Source organism: Hetaerina americana, unplaced genomic scaffold, assembly GCF_022747635.1.
Source record: "Hetaerina americana unplaced genomic scaffold, ioHetAmer1.1.p SCAF_10, whole genome shotgun sequence".
Classification (NCBI taxonomy): domain Eukaryota; kingdom Metazoa; phylum Arthropoda; class Insecta; order Odonata; family Calopterygidae; genus Hetaerina; species Hetaerina americana.
Genome location: NW_027286070.1, coordinates 48,939,349 through 48,959,533, shown reverse-complemented (window position 1 = coordinate 48,959,533; position 20,185 = coordinate 48,939,349). Strand labels below are relative to the sequence as shown.

General features: G+C 34.0%; 1 protein-coding gene across 1 annotated transcript in view; it reads left to right on the top strand.

The window, feature by feature from the left end:
• Window positions 1–18,599, top strand: part of Dscam4 (Down syndrome cell adhesion molecule 4) — a gene marked incomplete at its 5' end in the record, with an annotated part of 70,258 nt that extends 51,659 nt beyond the window's left edge. The window contains 5 exons of the mRNA XM_071598963.1: window positions 695–754; window positions 6,145–6,217; window positions 7,194–7,412; window positions 11,189–11,513; window positions 18,113–18,599. Of these exons, the coding sequence (XP_071455064.1) occupies window positions 695–754; window positions 6,145–6,217; window positions 7,194–7,412; window positions 11,189–11,513; window positions 18,113–18,311 (876 nt within the window). The remainder of the gene's footprint in view (window positions 1–694; window positions 755–6,144; window positions 6,218–7,193; window positions 7,413–11,188; window positions 11,514–18,112) is intronic.
• Between the last annotated feature and the right edge of the window lie 1,586 nt (window positions 18,600–20,185).

Genomic DNA, 20,185 nt, shown 5'->3' with positions numbered 1-20,185 from the left:
TGTTTGTCCATAAAAATAAATTAGTGTATGCACAAATTGATGGATGGCTCCCCACTTGAGAGACAAGGAAAAAATTTGCCCCCCTACCAACCCTGATGATGTGCTTGCCCTTTAGCCTCAGCACATTCAATTGTGTTAAGTGAGCCAATGGAAGATTGAACTGCAGTTTGTTGTGTTTGTTTAGAAACTTGTTAGCTTTTTGCTCTTCTGAAAGGTATGATTTTCTTCTCAGGGTGACTTGAAATGTAACTCTATTACATATTATTTATGCATTTATTCATCTTAATTTGTGAGCCTAGTAAAAACTGGTCATCTTCCTGAGCTCAGTTTTACAGAGGGCATATTATCTACTGTTTTTTTCAATTTCAATGACCAATTGACGCAGTTTTCAGCATTTTCTTTAAATTTTCCTCAATCCTGATGCTATCTATATCTTGGAGTAAGTAGAAAATTTATATTTTATGCATACTGGTAGACTCAGCATTTTATAGCATCAACATCATGCATAAAATTGTGGAGAAAGCAGTGTTGTGCACATTATCTTCACAAAAATAGAGGCTCGTCACCTGGCTCAGTTGAAATTTTCAGCTGTAATGGTTTTCTCCCTCCCCCTCTTAAGTTTCAACAGGTTTTAGGGATATAAAAAATGATCAGTTGTAACATTCATTCCTTTGTTTACATATGGTTCCATTAGTCGCAGCATGATGTTATCAGCAAGTCACTGGCCTTCAGGACAGCAGTCATCCTTCCCAAGGTATGGAAACTCATTGAATATGTACTTAGAATCTACATCAGTGGCTTAGTTGAATTTCAGACCAAGCATCTGATTTTTACACCATGAACTGTGTGAATGGATAGCCAGCTTTATTAGGGCACTAGTGAGTGGTTGCTTACAAATTTGTAATCATTTTGTTAAAAACTGTTGATAGTAGAATTAAAATATAAATACTGTGGATCCTCATGATGGATATCTCTTAATACCTGACCTTGAGTGTAAGCATGAGCTTCTTCTTCTTTCTATCCAGTCAAATTATGATTGATATCTGGATACCGTTAATCTTTGGTAATTAGATCCCTCTCATTTCAAAACATCAGGTGATTTGAGGTAAACAGCACTCCCTGATCAAAAGTAGGGGACTTTGCATGATTTTTGGAATTGATTAATCAAAATACACCCACAAGAAAATTCAAGGTCATGATCTGGGCCCAAGATTCTCAAATTGGGGATCGGGATGGTTTGGTGGCTAACATACAGGCTTCCCACCAAGAGGGCCCGGGTTCGCATCCCGGAGCCAGCAGATATTTTCTAGTGGTATCCCATCCCCATCTTGAGGTGCTTCGTGGAGAGCACTTTGAGTTAGTACCCTGTCTGTTGAATGGGGCGTTAAACTGCAGACCCCTTGGTGCCTTTCGATAAGAGTAGGCTAATGCTGATGCCAGGTTTCTCTCCACCCTTCCTTTCCCATTCATCTCTGATGGTGCAAATGACCTTAGCTGTCGGTCACCTCCCATAAAACTACTACTACCATATAATTTATTTCAGAACTTTTCTGGAGATAATGCTTGCCATTCAGCTTATATGTATTGTAAATTTACAAGGAAATAATGAAACCTTCATATTTATACTATGTATTACACGCAAAAAACTCTACTATCACCTAAACACAACTTCTTGTTGCCAGGCCAGTGGTCAATATTTACTGATAGAAAATGCTAAAAAAAAGAATGGACCGACTTAACCCTGAACTTTTGGACCTAACATGAGTTTTTGTTTAAGCTTTTAGTACATAATTCTATCGATTGGTCAACTTAATTCAGAATTCCTCCCTCAATGAGAAGAAAACTCATTACCCAACCACTGCTGATTATATAACATGCCTTGTGGTTGCATCTCTTATATTCTCCCCAACAATTATTCTTCAATCTATGGATTTGGTTGGTGAAAGAGAAGTCAAGGCCACTATGCCCCAGCTCTTGGGAGGGAGGATAGGTGTAGGAGGAAAAATTCGTATCCTCAGGAGGTAGAGGAGTCAGAAGCAATAGTCATCCAAAGAATAAGATTAAATAATGAAAAATGTCTCCCATGATAAGTGTCCAGTCTCCCCTGGAAGACTTTTTGAGTGCCGGGTCAAAATGCTTCCTGATGCATACTGGGCATGTAAGTGTCAGCAATTTTTTACTTTGACTCTCTGTTGTAGGTATAGAAGGGAGGGAAAGAAATGCACTTCAAGGACTTTCATTTGAATCTAAATACCTACCATTCTCTCATGTCTTAGAGTGAATTATTAAATGTATGTCTTCTTGCCAGAAGAATAACAGGGGGAATATGTTATTAACATACCAGAACAAAAAATAAATACTGATATATATCGTGGGTGGTATACAAGCCATGCAACAAATCACAGTTAATTACATAAGTGAAATTATGTAATCATTGAAGTTGCAACTAAAAAATTTAGCCATCTGGCTTGGTGTAACAATAATAAAAAGATTAGATTTGTATGACCTTATTAATCATTTCTTTGAATTTTAACCTGTAATTTTTATTTACTTTTATGCGTGGTATAATGCATAAGTTGCATGTTTATTTCAGAGGAAAACTTGTCTTTTGCAAATCCTTTGCAATTGCAATACAATTAGCGTCAGCTGATCTACTATCAGAATGGAGTTTTTAAAACAATGTTGCTTGCACACTGATGCAACATTATGATATCGCATTGCAGTTGTAATGTAATGCAAAGTGGTCACAACTTGCATGTTGCAACATAACATTGTGCATGTGTATTTAGCATTGTGACAACATTCTCTGCTGCTAGGGATAATTCATAGAAAACACTTTATGGGAATGAAATTGTGTTTTAGTATCAGAAGAGAAAAATGGTAATGGTTTGATCAAGCATAAGGTGCAAGTTGTATGTTGGAGAATGCAAAAAAGAAATATGAAAATGCCCTTATAGTGCTGAATGAACCCAATATGGGTTCTCATATGTGAACAATAACGAAACAATCCCACCACAGCTATATAAACAATGATCCTCTTGTCCCAGTTCAATGAAGGTGAGCCTAGCAGAAATAAAGGATAACTGAAAAATAGCACTTTGTGTCATCTTTAGGTTCAAGGTGCTGAAACCTAGGTTGTGAGATTTAAAATATTTTTGGGAATAATAAGTGCCTTCTTATATTCTATCCAATCCTCGAAAGTCTCCGCAAACTTTATCTTGTGAGTGTACATTAAAAAAAAACCCTTTCATTATCTAATCTGAAATCATTAGATCCACTGCTTTTGTAGGCTTGTGTTAGTGGATGGAAGTCCACAGTAGGCTAAGTCACTCATTAACATTGGCATCCATTTTCACATTGTTTTCCTAAATTCTCTAGGCAGCAAACTTTTCCATCCTAAATGTAGCAAAAATATTGAATTAAAAATATTCAGAGTTAATTAGCCCATTTTAAGTTCACATAGAATGGTAATGTAACTTTACTGAACAAATATGGAACTCGTAAGAAATTCTTTTTGTAAGTGCATTTATTAGAAACCTATGTCATTCATACCTTAATATATTGATTCCAATTTTTTCAGTTCTTTGAACAATTACTGTAAGTAATCATATTTCATGTTACTTCCACTTGTCAACTAGAAACCCATTCTTTCCTAGAAGTAATCATGAATTTCTATCTGGATGAAAGCTAGCCAGGTGCTAAAATTTTATCATAGTGGTAGAATGCATTTTAGTTAATTTGAACATAAATAATCATAAATGCTAGTTTGAAAAATATGTGACAAGGAAAACCTTCTTAAGAAAAATAATTACATCCAGATATTTAGCACAAGCAGATATATACCCATGCAAGTTATTCAGATGGACTTATCATCTAATGAGAAGTGAGAAAAATTACAATATTTTGAGAATTACTTCATAGCAACTTCAAAATATTCTTATACAATTGACATGCATAGTGATTTGGCCTCAAGGTATCCACAGTATTGTCAGAAATAACTCCATGGGTGAATAACAATCATACAAAGATATCCAATTCCTCTGCATAAATCTTCCAATTTTTGTGCCTGAGCTGTTCATGAGATTCCAAGGATGTAATTTTTCTTTAGTGTGATTATGCATGGATTTTTTCTCAAAAAGGAGTCATGCACTCAGTGTATCCTCGTTATACACTCTGCACCCTCATCCCTTAATGCAGTGACAACTAACAATGTGTGAATGACTGTGGCATCATATGGAAATTAATGAATTTAGGAAAAAGCATCTTATGAAGCGGTCAATGTTTGATAAGAAATTTTCTAAGTTCAATTTAAAGTTATCTGGAGTAGCAGACACATGTAATTCTTCCTGGAAATATTTCCAATTTCACTCAGGCAATGCACAAAATATCTTCATCCAAGCTCCCCATGAATTCATCACCTCCATTCATAAGACTGATCATCAGACATTGATTGAAACATTTGCAGCTGAATGACACACATCAACAATTGGGAACAGAAGTAATTGAAGCAGTGAAAATAGGCCAAATGTAGCAGTTCACCTGCATTAAAAAAATGGTGACAAATTGCAACAAACATTACTCTAATATTGTAGATCATGGAACAAATGCATGAACATGGCTATAATGAAACCATCAGAATGATGGCACTGGGTGTCGTATAGAAACTATTTTATCCTGAACCCTAATAATGAATGAATTGAAAGTATTTTAGAGCTAAAATCAAAAACCACCTAAACGACAGTCCTGGGCATTCTAGTTTTTTTAATTCTCAGCTCAGTTGAGCAAGGGTAACAAAGAGTGCCCCTATCCTCTAATTACCAATCAATAAGTCAATAGGTCTCAACTGTTTAGACCTAAATGGATCACTGAATATTCATGAAATATAAGGTATCTCAAATGGGTATATTGTAGAAATGCAACCGGAATGTTTCCTTGCTCCTGTTGCTGTTGTCAAAGTAAAGTGGTGAATTTCCTGTTGCTTAAAATTCTTTAAGTTTTTACAGTCAGGTAGAGGAATGAGCCTGTTTACTTGGTGGATGAAATATAAAATGAAAAATCAATTGCATGAATTTGCATCGATATTCAGATATAAATATTATATGTACATATTCTATTCATAGGCTCTTTAGTTAATTTTTTTCGGAGAAGTTGAATTAGAAACTGCATTAAAAGTTAACCAAATGAATCCAAAGTTTTACAAATCTATTCTTCATGAAAAGTAGATTACATATAATAATGAAGTTAAAATAATTTTTAAATTTCAGTAGCCAAATTCTGCTTTTGGAGTACACTGAATCAGGATTATGCCATACTGAATAGTTAAATAATATTTAAATATTGAAGAGATGTAATTACTAATGTGAAATATTTGTGTGATAATTGTAATAAACAATGATTACTTTCAGAAGAAATATCAAATTATGCAGATTACAGAAAGTAATACTTGTTGATGGCTATTCCTCACCCTTGGGACAAACAGGGATTACAGCTTCTCATAAATGAGTATATCACTTAGCTGCACTGATCTTTGGAGTTTCAGATGCTGTAATTGTTTCATAGTGTACCCTCCTTGGCTTATATCTAATACCTACCATATCTTATTTCAAGGCTTTATGCTATGTTATCATATATTTTTTTACTTTATGTAACATGAAGATTTAAGATTTTAAATGAAAACCTCTGGAAGTCAAATAACTAATAGAAACTGCGAAACGTCCCAATTAAAAGATGAAAATAATGCAAGAAGAGAACACCAATTATGAAAGTTCACGTATCAACCTCGCAGATATTGTTCTGGAACTGGTAGACCCCACTTGAAATTTAGCTAAAGTTACCAATTTATATGAATGATAGGTTACCTATGCACTCTTTCATATTCTCAAAATTTATTGAAGTATTTTCTATTCTTTAATATTTTTGGTAACTTCATAGAAAATGAAAATTGTATATTTTCTATGATTACTTATGTATACTTGACAACAATCCTCCCTATTGTAACTTAATATGTATATGAACTTTATTTATTTTTAAGCATATTACAGGGGCATGCTCAATGTTTTCCACAGTGATTCTGTTAACCATGAAATCTGAAATGAACTAACATTTATTGACGAGTTCTTTATTATGTTTGTATGCACATTGCAGCAAAAGGAGCCAGAGTATACCAAAGTCCGAAGAAAAGGTGCCCGCTTAAGAGATCCCCATTCAGAAAGCCAAGGTACTACCTGTTACTACAATTTTTACTGTATGGATCCCTTTTTTTATAATGTATTAATGTCTGTATGATATTACATATGGTAATATATGGTGTATGTGTGTGCTTATGAAGTATATCCATTGTTGTGTAGATTTTATAAACATCGATGTAAAAGAAGAACCTTTTAAAGTATGTTCAATGTCACATTGTTGTCACTTTTTAATAAAAATATAAAGTGTCTGTTGGATGAATGTTTTTCTCTCTGCAATTGGTGTTCTTTTTTAAGCTTTCATTTAATCTATGGTGCTTATAGCATTGTAATGTAATGCATATATGTCACATCACAATTTGTGCATGTTTTAGAAATAAGAAGAATTACTTTTCACTGTATTTTTATGATATTAAGTAGTATTTCTCCCTTATGAATAGTGATATTAACAGTAGCAAAACTGGGAAATGTTCCCAATGTGTCTCAGCCAACTATTTATGAGAGAAACGCGTGTGTTTTCATATAAAAGCTCATAAATATTTTTGGTTGTTAGTCACATGTAGTATGTAGATAAGTAGCATGCGTAATTAAACATTTTAATCTACTCATTGCTCACATTAACCCCTTCACTAGTATAATATTTAGTCCCATCACACAGACTCAACAGCTTTTGTAATCATGAAGCATCTCAAAGTGTTAAGTGGTGAAATATTTTTTAACTCACCCAGAAACAGCAGTCAACCATTCTTAGGCTGTGTTACTATTAGTTCTCACGGGACCAATGAAGCAACTGTACTGCCTATGGAAAGCTCCCTGGAGCACCTGGGAAAAGGCAGTGCACTAAATGATTTAAAAAAATAATTTCTTACTTTTGGCACACTGGTGAAGGGGTTATAGAAAAATCTGTCTGGCCCTGTGTTTTGGGGACCATAGTTTGGTAGTCATGCAGAGGGGGATATGAATCCATGAATCAAAAATCATCTGCCTGATCTTCCCGGTTGCTTTCAGAGTCGGACAACCTGGGCAGCACAGACTCGGAGGTGAAGAAGATTTTAACTCTGCACCTACCTATTTCAGAGTACGATACACTGGGAAGTGACTCTGAGGCTGAGGCCCTCCCGCCCCCAGGTGCGGTGGGAGGCCCTGGGGTGGGCATGGGGGTTGGGGGGGGCAAGCCCCCAATCCAGGGCCATGAGCTTGTCTCCTTCCGCCACCGCATGGCGAGGGGTGAGTTTGTTTTACAATATGACTATGCTGAATAGTGATTAAAAAGTAAGCAGGTGATATCATAACCCCTGTTTAGGCCCGGAAATCCAGAGAAAGACTCCAGAGCTTAGACTTCAGAGCTCTCTGGGCCTCTGTAGGATCTGATCAGTTTTCAGATCAGATAATATTCAATTATTTGAATTCAACTCATTGTAGTATTACCATAGTTTTGGCACTACTACCTCCTAAAATTACCTCACTAGAATGAGCTAGAAAACAATCAGTCATGACCCTAAGCATCAGCACTTCTAATATTGTTGTACAAGCATTGTAGTACTGTCTGAGAGAATTTGTCTCTCAGATTAACTTTCAGTGAAATCCTTGCAGTTTTATTTTATGTAAATTATAAAATAGCTGGCATAATCTATTTATATGAGAAAATCTTACTGTCAATAATAAAAATATATGTTTGGAACGCCAAATTAAGAACAGAATACAGTTACACTGTAATTAGGTATACCAGGAAACATTAAAAATGGTGATAACGTGAAGTTTAGAGTGTAGTCATGCAAATAGGTAACGAGAGAGTATATGAGTGCATTGAATGTAAGATGATGGCAATAGCAGTGGCATTGAGATTAATGGAATAGTAATGAAGATCAGCTTGCTCATGTTGAAATTTAATGTTTGGAATGAAATTGAAGGTGAACTGTTCAGTTGGCATTATAATTTTGTTTTATTAATACTACTATGAACAATATACCTCCAGATGATGATACTCAACATTATGAGGTTAGCATATCCAATCTGTTGGTATCCATTTTTTTCACATCAAGAATCAAGTGATGGTGTATTGCTGGCTGTCAATTTTATTCCTCAACAAATTATTTTGATCTCTTGAACTCACTCTGTAATTTGAGTGCGCCAATATATTTATTTGCAAAAACTAGGTATCTGCTGTTCCAGAGCTACTGTTTTCTAAAAAATTGTAATAGCCATTGTTTTGTTCAACTAACAAAAGATATGCTTTATCTGTGAAATGAGCACTGTTCTAAAGATATTATCATGTCTTAAGAATTATTCCAGATTTATTTTTGGCTGTGATGAGTTCAGAGTACATTGATGGAGGAGAATTTATTCTTTCTTTGCTCTCTTCCCTCATGGGTTTTTTTCCATGAACCAATAAAACAAGACCAAATTGGTTTACTCATAAATCTATTGTATAAGAAGTGTGCGTGCTTTAATAATAAATGATTAAAGGAATAATGTATATTGTAGTCATGCTACATTCATGGTGTCATAGCAAGCAAGCTTGGTCTCTTATTTTAGCAGTCTATTTGTCAAAACATGGGATCTCACTATAGAGGATGAAATAAATGGATACTAGCTTATTAAGAGAGAGGCACATACCTACCTGGAATGCTATCATTTTAAATAAAGTCTTGATCTCAATACAAATTTAATGCATAATACATAAGTTTATTGCTAGTGGAAGTCCTAATTCTGAGAAGCATGAGTATTACTAATAGGAGGAGTGTGACCGCTCAGTTGAGAATTACTGCATTTCTTCCTAAATTTGGTAAAATGAACGATTTTTTTGAAAAAGTTGTGATTTTGATTTAAAGATTGGGAACATGATATGGGAATCAGAAACTCCTAGTGAGAAAAACATTACTTTCAGTTGTGTGATTAGCTAGTGTTAGCCATATGCTATCAATCATGCAGGGGCTAGCAAAATCCACAATTATTATCTGATTTACTCCTCAACAGCTATTGTACCATCCATTCATGAACCAATGAGGGATGATCCATAAAACAATACCTAATCAGATTCCAATACTTGGGTAAAAATTGTCTGGGCATAAGAGGATACATTCATTGGAAAAATCATGAATAAGCCAGGAATGGGTGTGCATACTCTGGACTACTCTACAAGATATTATAAATGTGCTGCATTATTTGAATTAATGAGTGAACTTACACATTTCTGATTACATCAAAGTATGATTCTATCATACAAGTCTATCATCATCTTGTATGTTTGAAAATTTTCGATGCATACATGATTTGCACAAAATTCCAAACAATATAGCGCTTAAGAATGAAAGAAACTGAGGGAGATTAGCTGATTTATGTCATTTTTGCAAGTGCACAAATGTTAAAATAGTAAACTTTATCCTTCACACTCAAGATCTGATATACAAAGAGGTCGTATTTTATTGTTGCTCTTACTCTCTTAAAAGTCATGACCGAAATGAATCTTCAAATGTCAGAGTCATCTCTTCTCTCCGCCTAAAATAGTTCATATTTTGATGTTTCTATTTATTTTTTCGCACCAAATATATTTTAGAAGAAATTGCCCTTCATGAAGGCATATGTATTGACATATGGAATTTGGCCTGAAACTTTGTTTTATGGGCTTAGGTGCCTTATTAGTGCTGTTAGAAGACAGAGTGCTGCTATCTGGTTGATTCAATGAGAATCTACATTAATAATCATCAAGTACATTTAGATTGTACATATGTAAATTTGCTTGAAATGCAAATTTGTGTGTTATTAGTTTTAATAACAAGAAGCTTAGCAATTATTGCTCCCTTAATATCCTGATTGCAATAAAAAGCCTGTAATATAATTATTCATATTGAGTTTTTAATATACCTTTTCACATCTTGGAATACACAGAATTGGTATTTCAACAGTTTGATACAGGATACAGATGTGCAGGAATAGATGAATTTATTCATGAATAAAAGTGCATTTTACAACAGTCGGCTTTTTAGAACTGCGAGAGTACAGAATGTGTAAATTTAATGAGTATAATGATAAAAAACAGTGTCATAAAATTCTTGAATGCAAATTCCTTTGATAAATTGTATGAACAGATGTTTTTGTGCCATGGTCCTAATTAGTGAGTTCTTTGTCTTCCCACCATTTGAGCCATAAGGTTATTATAATATTAAGCTGCTGATTTTCAAATTCTGGCTTTTATTTTTTGCTTCTGTGCACCTTGAATATAGGCCAATAATTGGGCAACAGTAATCAGGATACAAATTTTGATTACTTCATTTAAATTTTATCTGTAATTGACTTAACAAATTTGACTTTATGCATTATTTCCTTGTGTAATCCTATGTGCATTGATCATCTTCAGTATATGATTTGTTCAATAACAACAATTGGGAAATGAATGCCTGGCTTTTATATTATATAAAATAATTGCTTTACGTTTTAATTATATATCATGATATTAAATTTCCCAAAAAATTTCGGGTCAAATATTTTTTTGTTAGAAGGCATAGACAAAATTTTTACTTAACTTAGCCATCCACAGACTTAATATTAATTATAAATATGCACTTCAGTTACAAAGGGCGTGGCTAAATCTGTAGGTACATACCTGCAATTGGTAAATAAAAATTAATTAAAAACCTCAATGAGAACCCAGATAATTATTAATGAAGAGGTTTATAAATTATTATGAACAAATTTTTATTCATAAATAGTTTAATTAAGTAGTTGTGATTTATTAAAAAATCATCCAGCCAATAAAATGAAAATGGAATGAGTTCTTGTTTTTATTTCCACTGCTTGCAATACATGTCAATTGAAATTGCATACATTTTTATAAACTATTGAACACTCATGATCAAAATTTTGTAAAGTGATCATTTATCCCAATTACTTTGAAGTGGTGTGCACCTTAAATCACAGTTTACTTGAGAGAAATAAATAGCTGCATTGTCCTAATTTGCTCATGGTCCACGAATGCTAACCCAACTTTTGTCGGGCACGAGCAGAGGCAGCAGCGGTTGTGTCAGCGGCCAAAAAAGGCAAGAGTATTGGCAGTGGCAGTAAGACCCCATCCCGTCCCGCCCCTTCCTCCACCTCATCGTCATCCTCTTCTGCATCGTCGTCCTCATCGGAAGAGGCATGTACATCCCACGGGGGAGGGGGCATGAGCAGCGGAAGCGGCCAAACTGGAGGCGTGGGTGGAGGTGGTGGTGGTGGAAGCCGGAAGGGATATGGACCCCGAAAGGGCAAAGCCAAGGGCCAGGTGTCTGGAAAGCGCCAAGTGCGTAGCAGCAGTGGATATTCAAGCCACACTGAAGAAACTACATTCAGGTGAGGTGAATATGCCATTTAGTTGGCATGTTAATAGTGCAGCATACACGAAAAAGGCTTGTCCTGGAGTCAGACATCAATTTGCCCCTTTGTGAGTTGATCAGCATGCAAACTATTAGTCTGGTGGGTTATCTGCTAACTGAGTGTTATGAACTTGGGATTTTGGATTCTTGGGGAAAAGTAAGCCCCACCTTATAAAATATGATGGTTATGTTGTCATGTAATAACTTTTATAAGTTGAGTTGATGTTTTACCATCACCTCAACATGACCTCAACTAATAAGAGCAATTTATAAAAAGAACAGTGATTATCAACATTGATTGGCAAGATTTTCAAAGAGCAATCTGAATTAAAATTATTCACTTATATATGCACATTTTTTTACCTTTATGTTCTTATAATCCACCATGAAATATCATCCAAAAGCATGTCTGCTTATTAAAGTTGGTTTTACTCCCTCAATTGCTATGTATGGGTAGGTTTAGTTACTACCATTTATAAAAAAAGTCAAGTTTTATTTATTAAAAAATATTGTATGGTGGGCTAAATCAAATGAGGATGATTTCAATGCAATAGAGAAGGCCCACCCAGAGGTCTGGAGGGGTGCAGAACATTTCATAAGCTGGGGCCCCCCACTCAACCTGCAGCATATCAAGATTTGAGAGACGAATAAGGCCATGGCTTTCTTCTTGATGGGCCTGCATTCAACACATTATCAGGTTCGCTGAAGCACTTAAGTTAGTTCTATAAACTTTTCTCGGATGACAAACATGCCTTTTGCCTTTCTTGTACTCATGATAAATGATATCTTTTATTAAAAAGATTTTTGATTCATTCGTTTCTACATAAATTATTTAGAGTTTATACATGAGGTGAGAAAGCTAGATATTTGGAGATAAAACTTCCCAGTAAGGGAAGGAGCTGTCATAATTAGTGTCTCTCTGCGTAATATGACTACATAAGTTTTTTTTTAATTATATACTTAAATTTTTACTGTCATGAGAGACATTTAAAATTGTTTGATGGTTTAATGTTTTCCTTCAACTATTCAATAGAAAAATTTCAACTTCAATTTTCAAATTTTAGGCTGAGCAATGTTACCTATGTATTTTAGTGATTCAATCAGAACCCTATTATGGTATATACTAGTATGCAGGTAATTTTCAAAATCACTCATCGATGAATTTTAAATGTTTTAAAGTTTATAAGCAATTGACTTATAATTTTTTCATTGAAATTTACTGTATGTAAATCAGATAATATATTCCTTGCATATTTCTGGCTGGAGTGTTAAATACAAGCACTCATTAGCAGAATAGTGTATTGAATGTTTTTTGGGATGAGTCAGAATTCAAGAATTCAACCGAATCTTATCGAATCCATTGTAGGAGAATTGAATTGAACCGTTTAATCTTAATCTTAAATCATTGAATCTCTCCTGTTTGTGGTACCTGCTTGCTGCCCCTTTTTTAACTACTGGTCATTGCAGCAATGAGCCCTAGTTTTTTCCATGTTCTTTAGTATCAACTTCAAAATAAATCATTAAAATTTGAATGGGTTGGCATACATTAGCATGCTCCTCATTAGAATGTTAAATGCTTGGCTAAAAAACTCATGTAAATGTGTTTATGCTTTCGCATAATATGCATCAAGGTGTGTAGTTCATCTTAAAAATTAACATATGAAAGAGGATTAGTATTGATTCATATATAAGAACATTCCTTGAAATTGCTTTGAAATATCACTCATCCAACTTATTTATGTTGCACACATGGAAGTCTGCAGGAGCTTTTTAGCTGATTCAGCCTCAATACCACCATTTTTATAACATTATTATTTTTAGTTGATTTCTATTCATGATAAATGAGGCTTTTTAGAATCTCTCACTAATTGTGCAGGAACTGTGACGACAGCAAATTTTTTAGCAAAGTATCTAAGTCTGTAGAACCATTTTTTATTTTAGGTATCGGTGACTCTAAGCTTTGGAAATTATTACAGATCAGTATCATACCAACCTTCATTTATATCATAGGTGGACTGTGGGATGTGCATGCTCACAAGTTACATTAAAATGTCATAATATTAAATATTTCAATGTTACAATGTTATCAATGACATTTAGAGTCTATTATAATGCTCACTATCATCTGTATAAGTAAAAATCATGAAGTTTTCAGATGGCAGGTTCTACAGGCTAGCAATGATCATCGTGTACATTATAAAAGGGCAATTTTGGATGTGGATAATTTTGGAAATATCTCTATATCCAGCAATTTTTGCCATTTATTTTGGCTTGCCTTTTATTACAGTACATATATTGTTTGCCCATATCAGCTTACATACTCTGAATCATAAATCATACAAGAGTAGCTGCACAAAATGCAGTCGATAAAACTCTTAGAAATAAGAATGAATAAAATTGAGATTTGCAATTTCAATCTTCAGGCCATTTTTTATCATTTAAAAATGTAACTTTTCACTGCAGGAATAATATAAAAAAGGATTAGGTTTAGGATATTATTATTTTTTTAATTTAGCTCGGATAGTCAGATACTCATTTTATGGAATAGGAAATGGAAATTTACAGGTAAAAAAAATTGGATTATAGATTCAATGAAATTTTGAATTTTACTTTCCACCCATCGTAACATGTTTGCTATCCATAGGCAATTTTATAAACTATTTTGCTAGGGTAGAGACAAAACAGCAAGGGTGCCCATGACCACACCTCCTTTTCTCTTTTTCCCCCTTCCCTGGCAGAGTTTTCTTGTCCTCATAACTTTAGAGAGCACTTTGCTTTTTAAGCCTACCAAGAATAGGTACTGGAAGGAAATACCCTCAGAAAAGAATTTGGGGAAAAGGGAAGGTAGAGATTAAGAAGGAAGCTTGCTTGTCTAGCATGAAACTTCCCTAGACTAACCACAAGGAAGTGGCTGTGTTGGCAGACTAACCTCATGAAGGTGGTTTGGATCGAGTCACTCAATTGCTTTATATAGGCCTGTATGCCTGCCCAACCTTCAAGCATCTTTGGTTTATCTAACTAAATTTCCTGTTAACAGATTTGAATGGTAGCATTCCTGTGTGTAAAACTGATTGTTACTGCTTGAATCAACCCCATCTCTATAACTTTTCAGAGATGCTTCCTTTTTTTAACTATCCCTCAAAAGTTCAAGCCTTCATCCCTAATGAAACACTGATGAGTGCCACGATTTTTTTTTACTGTGGAAACATAGCATGAAAATTTCATTCCAAGTCTTCTACCCAGATGGATTTTTTAATCCTATAGAGATAGATCAGAATAGGAAACCTTTTTACCTATTGATATTGTTAGGAATGTGCTGCTTAAATACTGATGCCATGAAATTATATGCAAACAAATGATAATTTGAATAATAAAAATTGATTTTTGGAACTAACTGTGGGCACTATATTAACCTGATTTCAATTCTTATAAAGTTTCTGTTCTCAGTTACCCCATAGCTCATTCAGTATTTTTACATCTTTGGATGATGTGATCTTCCAATCAATCAATGTAGATCAGTGGATTTTGTTTTCATTTTTTTCAACTATGCAAACCAATAAGAACTTTGAAATATAAGGGAGTGCACTAATTAGAGGATGAGATAGCTTACTATTAAATCAAATATTCTCCTTAGTGCATCTTAGTCTCATATTGGAGATATTTTTTTAACTTATTGCATTTTCTTAATTCATACATGTACATAATTACATTTGCAGTGCATGTGGTCTCTAAAATTAGGTGTTCCTTATATGAAACAGATTAGTTTTTCTTGTTTTCCTCCCTTAATTTGTGTAATGTGTCATGAAATGTAAATGAATGTTAAGGAAATTCAATAACTTTTATTAATCATTCACAGCAAAGAAAACTGTAAAAATGTACTGTTTTTGGGGCATTTTATATGGTATTAAATATTTTGTACTTTTTCAATGTATATTGAATGTTTTTTATTAAGTGATTGTATTTGTTAGCCTTCAGTGGTTAAATTACCCAATATCCTCTAAGGATTTTACTTGTTTGTAATCTCAGTGATGTAAAATGGGGAAAATATTATTATTTAAGCACAGTTTTCATCATACAAAGATGGTTATGCAACCCACCAAACTTCACATAAAAGCAGAAATTGTCTTTGCAGAAATAATATTTTTGGAAAATCAGGAAGACAGTTTAGTAAAAGATTTAGCAGTTGAATAATATCTTTCAAATTTATATGGGACACTTTCATGCAATAATTCATTTCTTAACATTAGGTATTTCAATGAATTTCAATCACTTCCCCGGTAAAGTTCTTCACCAGACAAGTTCTTCCTGCTTTCAAAGATCTTTTTTCAATGGCTGCATATAAACTGAACTAAACTTGGAACCTATTTTTTCACTGAAAAGTTGTCACCTATATGTGATGCACCTTTGGGTACGGAGAGGGTCAAGTTAAGAATCATTGCATGGGAGTTATGGCATCCATCATGAAACACTCGTTTTTTTTATTGGTTTGAATTGATGATTCACTAAATAATGCATCTGTGATTTCTTTTTGGCTGATTGATGTGTATCAGTCTCCATTTCTCATCCCCCCATTATGCCTTCTTCTAAATAAAAAGCTAGCCTAAAAAACATTTGTTGGAAACTTTATGCCTGAAGATTTATGTAGAAGTGTTCGAAACTGAGGAAATAATGTAACAGGTAACAGATCATATTAGTTTAATAGAAATAAAAGAATATCTTCACAGCTACATTTTTTGTTTGATTCCTTGGGGACCTGGGAGCGCCTTTACTGATGCATCCAGATTCCCACCACACTTGATGAACAAGCACCTGCATTCTTTACTTAATAAAGTAAATTACTGTAAACACAAAGTGTGAAATGAAAAATGAAGCAGTTGAAACCACTTGAGAGGTTTACAAGGTCAGAAATAGGGGAACGGACTTAGTATCCCTCGGTTTATGAATAGATGAAGGTCAGTTATTGAATATAAAAAATTCCCCACCTAGCTCTCTGATTCTCTTTATTCTCTTGACCAAGGCTGTTATGAAAAGTTGTGTCACTTCTTGAATGCTGAATATTCATTCAGTTCTTTGGTGACACTGATATCCGATTAAATGCCTGCATGCCTCAAGAAACAGTTCACTTTACTGAGAAAATTTATAACCCCAAAAGGCATCCACTGGTCAGAATACTTATGAGTGACACTACATCGATAAATACAAGTTAGTCAGCCCAAGTCATTTGCATCTCGTATATATGTATTTTTTAATCCCCCAAAATTGCATATATACAAGATTCAAATGGCTTGGGCTGAATAAATTGTATTTAGCAATGTAGTGCCACTCATTAGTATTCTGACCAATGGATGCCTTTTGGGTTATATGTTTTAGCAGTAAAGTGAGCTGTTTCTAGATGTGTGCAGGCATTTAATCGGGGACAGTGTTACAAAAGAACTGAATGAATATTCAGCATAAGCAGTTGAAGGATGTAAAACAGGGAACCTATCAGAGGGTGAGGGAATTAACACTAAATAGGGAAGAATGGAGGGCTGAAGTAAACCAATCTTAGGATTGAAATACTGATGATGATGATATATGCAGTTGTGCCATTAGTACGTTCAACTCAATGGTGGATTTGACAGGTGAGGCTAGGCATGGAACGTACATGAAACTCATCCATTCATAGCAGGGAGATTAGTTCCCTTCCATGTGCTGTTTTCAGTTTCCAATAAGTTTCTAAACTAAGAAATTCATACAGCTAGCATTTAGCTTGGTTTTGGAATTACTGAATAACCTGGGATCCTCTTGTCAATAGTAAAACCCAAAAATCTCATTCAATGCATTAAAAATGATAATATTAACAACTTTACATCTCCTGTTTTGGGAAAGTACTCCCTGATACTTGTTCTTTTTACTAATCAGGTATGCAATTTCATCTACTCCTTTGTTCTGTGATGCTTAATTGAGTTCTGCACACATGTATAAAAAAGTGTTTTCAGAAGAACTTGTTGAAAGAAATCCTCATTGCTTGATCACTACTTAATTTTTTTGGTATATTAACTTGCATACAAGTACTTTTTTGTACTTAGTTTCACAATGTACTTCAACTTAATTTCTTAATGCCTCTCTTTTAGTGGGTACACCCTTCTGATATATACCCTTGATGAATAAAAAATTCAAACCACAGTAATCCACGTGAAGGCTGGTTCCATGAGTGAGGGTTGAGTTCATGTAATACTACACCCAACATAATATGAAACACACACACAAGAGAAGGGGGACCAATGACTTTCCCTGTACCACCAGTGGTTTCCCGGAATGATCTGGTATCCAAAAAATCACAGCTTTGATGAATCTGACGGTACCTAGAGGCATCACCTGGAATCAATTCTGGGTCATCCAGGCAGTAGCCCTTAGATCTACCTACTGGTCAACCATGCCCCTCCTCATATATGTGTCTCTCTAGTTTTCAATCAGTTTGAAACTATTCCATGTATTAAATTTAAAAAAAAACATTACGTAATTCTTTGTCTTTGCCTCATTTTTCACATGAGATGTGTAGAAACTACTAAATTTTGAACTGTTTCCACCTTTCAGTTTTGGAGAACGCATTCACCCTCCATCAAGATTCTCAGATTCACACGAACTGAGTGAAGCAGAATGTGACCGAGAAAAGGGTAAGAGTAGCGGCAGTCTGGGTTCCATTGGACTGAGTGGCTCAGGTCTAGTTGGAGGTGGTCGGAAACCTCTGAGAGTGGCACGAACGAGGGATACTTCATTTCAGATAAATGTCTAGATCAACCCAGTATCTTCATTCCATGATGGCTTTCTGAGCTGTGAAAAATCCTATTTTTTCCTTTGACCATTGTCAAATATGATGTATAATTGCTGTGTCCTTGGGAGACTTCAGCTTGAATTTGAATTTTTATGAATCATATTTGTGTAATAAAATTCTCTCTGCAAATTGAGTTGAATAAACTTGGAAATGCCTGTTAAAACACAGCAGGAACATAGAAATGACTTCCAAATGAAAATTATAGCCAAATGTTCCTTGTAGTATCACAAAATGTGAATTGTTCATTCGGTATTAAGTTTGGTTATTTTTACCCAAAATTTTCATAATAAATTGTTTTATAAAGTATTTAAACTTGTTGCTATAAAATGTGTTTCTTTGACTCAAGTTCTTTACCAAAGTGTTACCATTTTGAAAGGGCTTAAGTTATTATATGAAAATGAAATTTTATAATAGCTACTTCCTTATTCAAAAGATCTGATATATAGGCCTACAGAAATTATACGACTACATAATATAATTATTATGTTTAGTTACATAATAATTGTTATTTGGTGCATTGAAAATAAGTTTGTTAAGATGCTTTGGATACAAGCTTCTATAATACTGAATCTTGGTGGGAAGTAAGAGAAACTGTTCAGGTGCCAAGTCTTGGCAAGAAGTGTTGTATTTAAGTTTTAAGAGGATCTACTTGTGGTTTTACTAGAAAATATTGTTAATTGTTGATTAAATATGAATGATTGTTTTATTTAGAAACATCAAAATTTAAAAATATATAACTAGTTTGATTCAACCAAAATATAAAACAATTTTAAAATATGCAGAAGGAAATTAATGTAAATTCAAGAGCTATTCTGGTGGTTCAAGTAGCTATTTCTAACACAAAGTTACAAACGAATAAAATATAAATGCCATGAGGGCATTCCAATTTATAAATGTACTGACAATACTAAACACTTAAGGGAAGACTTTGGATATTGAAATTTCAGGTCATTACTTTGTTAGGGAATTGTACCCTAAGTGTCTATTAAATTCATCTTTCTAAGCTCTCTTCTTATATACCTACTGCTGAAACAGCTTTGACACTAATACCTTCGTTACTATCAATGTTATTTGGTGTGAAATTCATTTAAATCAGTTCCACCATTTTTTAATTTGAAGGTAATTCATCTGCAGTAAAATAATGTTACTCTTTCAAAACATTATTCTTATCCAGACATTGCTGTGCAATTAATAGCAGTTTGAGTTGTTTTATAATAACCCCGGCATGATTAACGATGCCGTTTATAATGCATAATGACCTTTCATAGGCTGACTATAAACTGAACTGACATGTGACTATGTCTAGAATATATGGCGAATTTTCATAAAAATTGAGTGGTGAAATAAGTGGTGATTTTTATATAATGTTAGCACATTATGTCTTTTGTGTGCTCTGATCACAAAATGACTGACTTTTACACTAAATATTCTACATATTTTGTATTGTTCATGAATACAAAATTTAATATGTTATAATTTTTGTTATATATGTTATCAACTCTGCATTATTTTAAATATTAACAGGACGGTAATCATTTCACTACTTTTACACTATGTCAATTATTCTGAATGAGTAATGGAAGGCATTAATAAATTCTTGGTTTGAATCACTGTACCTGACAAATTTGGCAGTGATAAATGTCTTGTGAAGGGAATGAAGTATAAGTTAGAAATGAATCAGCATTTTACTATCATGCCAACTTTAATGGTATGCTCAAAAAATCACTTTACATTAATACTGTGTCTTTGGTAACCCATAAATGAATTCCCCTTTCTTCAACACTGGACAATATAGCACTGGATAAGAAAGGGGATAGTGAGCACAAGCAAGCATT